Source organism: Mandrillus leucophaeus, unplaced genomic scaffold (genome assembly GCF_000951045.1).
Source record: "Mandrillus leucophaeus isolate KB7577 unplaced genomic scaffold, Mleu.le_1.0 Scaffold246, whole genome shotgun sequence".
Lineage (NCBI taxonomy): Eukaryota > Metazoa > Chordata > Mammalia > Primates > Cercopithecidae > Mandrillus > Mandrillus leucophaeus.
Window position 1 is genome coordinate 3,506,946 of NW_012102543.1, and position 4,532 is coordinate 3,511,477.

The 4,532-nt window shown below is 40.9% G+C and overlaps 1 protein-coding gene across 1 annotated transcript in view; it reads left to right on the plus strand.

Moving 5' to 3' along the window:
* Positions 1-515, plus strand: part of LOC105541891 (disintegrin and metalloproteinase domain-containing protein 29-like) — a 3,322-nt gene extending 2,807 nt beyond the window's left edge. The window contains exon 2 of the mRNA XM_011983157.1: positions 5-515. Coding sequence (XP_011838547.1) covers positions 5-405 — 401 coding nt within the window. The 3' untranslated portion in view covers positions 406-515. The remainder of the gene's footprint in view (positions 1-4) is intronic.
* The last annotated feature ends 4,017 nt before the right edge of the window (positions 516-4,532 follow it).

Consider the following 4,532-nt stretch of genomic DNA (forward strand, 5'->3'; position numbering starts at 1 on the left):
ACAGACTTGCCAGAAATGGGGCTGGTAGTGGATGGTGCAACCTGTGGCCCAGGGAGCTACTGTCTTAAACACAATTGTACTTTTTATCAAGACCTGCATTTTGAGTGTGATCTTAAAACATGCAATTACAAAGGAGTATGTAACAACAAAAAACATTGTCACTGTGTGTTTGGGTGGCAACCACCAACATGTGAACTGAGAGGAACAGGAGGTAGTATAGATAGTGGCCCTCCACCTGACAAACAATACCGTATTGCAAGCAGCATACTTGTGAATACAAACCGAGCACTACTTTTAATATTTACTCGTTACATCCTTTTTCTGGTTTCGCTTCTCTTTGGTGGCTTTTCACAAGCATTACATTTTTATGGAAGAGAAAGGGAAGGAGACAACACAATGGAGTAAATTACATTGACACTTACTGGGAGATATAAGCAATAGTCACTCTGACAATTAGATCATCTTTTAGCAATTCTGATGTCATCTTGAAATAAAATCACTTGGCAATTTAAAAAGGGTCTGTGTGTTTAAATTTAATTAACATTTCATGTCAGGTCATATTCTCAATACTTCTACAGATGACGGCAGAAACTCCTAGATTCACTAACAAGAGGACTTGTACTCATTTACGATTTGGGGTCTAATGTTTTCTAGATACCCCTGTGGCAAATCCTATTTGCACTAATATACATTTGCTTTGCTTTAACACTCTTAAGGTCTTTTTCTTTTTCTTATTTTTGAGACAGGGTCTCACTCTGGCGCCCAGGCTGCCAGGCTGGAATGCAGTGGTGCAATCTTGGCTCACTGCAACCTCTGCCTCCCAAGTTCAAGCAATTCTCCTGCTTCAATCCCCTGAGTAGCTGGGATTACAGGCACACACCACCACGCCTGACTAATTTTTGTATTTTTAGGAGAGAGAGGATTTCACCATGTTGGCCAGACTGGTCTCAAACTCCTGGCCTCAAGTGATTCACCTGCCTTGGCCTCCCAAAGTGCTGGGATTACAGGCATTAGCCACCGCACCCAGCCTTAAGATCTTTTTCTGATTGGTTACATTTGAGATGTTTGTTATTTGTCCATTTTATTGTTAGTGTTAAACAAATAAGCATAAAAGGCTACTTTGGCACTTACATGGTAGGAAGATTTTAAAAATCTTTGTGTCATAGGCACCTTGAATTTCAACAGTGGTAATACATAATCTGTGTCTTGTAATAAATCTTAAAGAGAATGCTACATGGTTGCACAGATAAGTATGATGTTTGTTGTAGGTTCATTTTAGTTTGCTAATGGTTGTTTTTTATTTTAGTCGTGAATAGATGTTGGATTTTAGCCAAGTAATTGCATTATTGGATCTGATTATATAGTCTTTCTTCCTTAATCTTTAATGTACTGAATTATATTGATTGATTTTCAAATGTTGAAACAATGTTGCATTACTAAAATAAATTCAACTTGGTTGTAATATACTATCTTTTTTATACATTACTAAATCTGACTTAATATTTTGTGCAGGATTTTCTTTTTTAAGATGGAGTCTCACTCTGTCACCCAGGCTGGAGTGCAGTGGTACAATCTCGGCTCACTGCATGCCTCACCTCCCAGGTTCATGCCATTCTCCTGCCTCAGCCTGCCGAGAGGCTGGGACTACAGGCGCCCACCACCATGCCCGGCTAATTTTTTGTATTATTTTGTGTAGGATTTTAAAATCCATGGTCATGATTGAGAGCAAGCTATAATTTTCTTTCTTGTGCCCTCTGTCTTAGATTTGAGTGTCATAATTATACCATCTCTTAAAATGAATTGAAGAATGTTCAATGATACAACATTGGAGTTATTTATTTCTTGACCGTTAGGTTTAGCTTATAAAACCATCAAAGCTTGTTTTCCTTTTAGGAAGATTTTAAACTACTCATTCAAACTTTCAGTAGAAAATTTTATTGAGATAATTATACATAGTTATAAAAATAATAGAGAGATCTCACATAGCTTTTACCTAGTTTCTCCCAATGGAAGAAAAATATAGTTATTAAAGTATAGTATGTTGGGGTCCACGTGTTTTCTAAACAAAGGAATGAACACACAAGACAACACAGGACAAGACATACAGAGAACATGGCGGCCGCGCCCAGAGCCTCCGCCTCACTTTATTTATACTCCATAAACCCCACGTCAGCAGAAAGAACACAATGCAAAAGAAACTTTCTTTACCCAGATGTAACCTTCTGCTTAGTTCCTTGTCTCTATGCTCTTCCTTATTTGTCCGCCTTCTTGGCGCCTACGGGAGTTCATTAAAAGTTCAATTGGAGATACTGTCCTTGAGCCCTATCTATTCTCAGCATACTGTTTTCAAGGGCCCCTGCATTTCCCCCTTTTTGTTTTGCCTCAATCCTAGAAAGGTAGCCCATATTTGTTCCTGTGTTTTCTTTTGTTTTTGGAGGCGACGGAGGGAGCATCAGGTCACCAGGAGAAGCAGACCTAATCCGAGTGCCCAAAGCAATATACTTCCAGAGATTGTAGAAATCCATGTTTTCATCTGGGTCCGTGGGTTAAGGGCAGCAAGGCGTTGACCCAGCTCCTGCAGGGTTGCGGTTCCGGACAATACATGTAATTGTTGTCGAAATGCTTCGGAAATGTTTGGAGTGAGCTCTTGGATGTCCAAACTAATATTTTTATGGCCTACTAATAATTTTCGGATTTCCATCCAATTCTGAGAGATATAAAAAGGCACAGGCGTTACACAAAATTGAGTGGAGTTCCAATCACATTGCAATGTTATCCGAGTACTGAGGACAGTGAGCTGATCTCCAAGCCATGTCAAGGCTTGCTCCATGTTGTCCAATCTTTCAGCAAGTTGAGTATCAATGTTTCGTTCTTGAAGCCATAACCGGTGAGATTGCTTGTGCCATTGCTGCACAAATTCAGCATTTTGTATGCTTTGATGTAGAGCGAGCCCTGCTACGGCCGCAGTGGAGACGATGGCGACAAGGCTCATCACCGAGGCAATGATAAGTCCAAGGGCACAGCAGGTTCGCTGGAGAGAAGTCCAAATATAAGTCTCAAGGGGTGATGCCCCCCACGGTCGTGTAAGGTTAACAGGTAGCCAAATTTCCTTACGAGCCCTGAGGATATAAATATCCCTAGTAAAGTTGTGCCACCACGAATGATTGAGGCAAGACAAAAATGTACACGTATCTGTACAATTAACAATCCCCGTATCTTTATCCCGTGTCAAATTCCCCGCTAATAATAGGTAGGGCTTACGGACACAAGCAATGATATATCAGGAGGTATTCCGATATAACTGAATATGAAAGGAGTTATTTGGGTTAGAAAGATTAAGGGACATATTCCCCACAAAAGTGCTAATGGCATCGCCTGCAGCTAACAACTTCCAAAGATGACTCTGTACTTGTAAAGTGTGTCTAAGATGAGGCATAGGTGGCGACAGGCTTCCTTCACGTCATACCAAGGTTTCATTACCGTTAGCGGCAATACTTTTATTTACCCGGTGCCATTTCAAAGGTATGTGACTAAATTTTGTTTGAAAATCACCGTGCACACTCCAATCAGTTACTTGCATCCCACTGTATTCTAATAAAATCCGGGGTTTAGTTCCCCGACAGTGTTGCCACTCCAGCACCTCAATATTAGGGGAAACCTCTGGGATAGGACAAAAAGGTAAAGAACTAGGAATAGTCTCATTACTATATACAGTATGATTATACTGAAAGCTTCTAGTTACAATAATAACAGTATTAGCAGCCACATGACTATGATTATAGCGAACAGCCCAGGCTTCATGCGATTTTCGGAGACAATGAGTACTATTTCCCATGCATATTGGAAGTCCTTCCACTCCAAATTGGTATGTGCTGTTTATGATTCCCGTTTCCCGTTCTATATTGTCCTTGTCCATATAGGGGGACGGCATCCAAGTAGTGTCATTGGTGAAAACCTTAATTTCCGCCTCCCCCCAGGCGACTCCCTGATACAAGGGTGGAAAGGGAATATAAGTCCAATATTCATACAAAGCCTCACTAAGGGAAATAAGTCCCCCACCAAGGCACATCCAACAAAGGAAGAAATGCATGCTGAATCCAGTTTTCTTTTCAACAGGATTTCAATCATCTTGTAGGAAACCACTCAGGTCAGCTCCCTGTAAGGACAAGAGCATAGCCCCGTCCCTGTTTTAGAACTTGCCCTTGAACATACTTACCTTCTTCATTAGGATACCAAACCCTTAAATTGTCAGCGGGGACTATCACCGAGGGAGGTGAGGAAAGATGGGTTATGGCAGCAGAGTCTTGCAATTGTCTCCATTGAAAGAACCTTCAGAATCTGGTTTCTGGGGGACTCATTTCCCCCTTTTTGTCTTTGCAGTTGAGTTTTTAAGGTTAAATTTGCGCGTTCAATGATGGCTTGACCTTGACTGTTGCCCGGGATTCCGGTGATATGCTGAATATTGTATTGCTGTAAGAAAACTTGTAATTTATGAGAGACGTAGGCAGGGGCATTATCAGTTTTAAGTATAA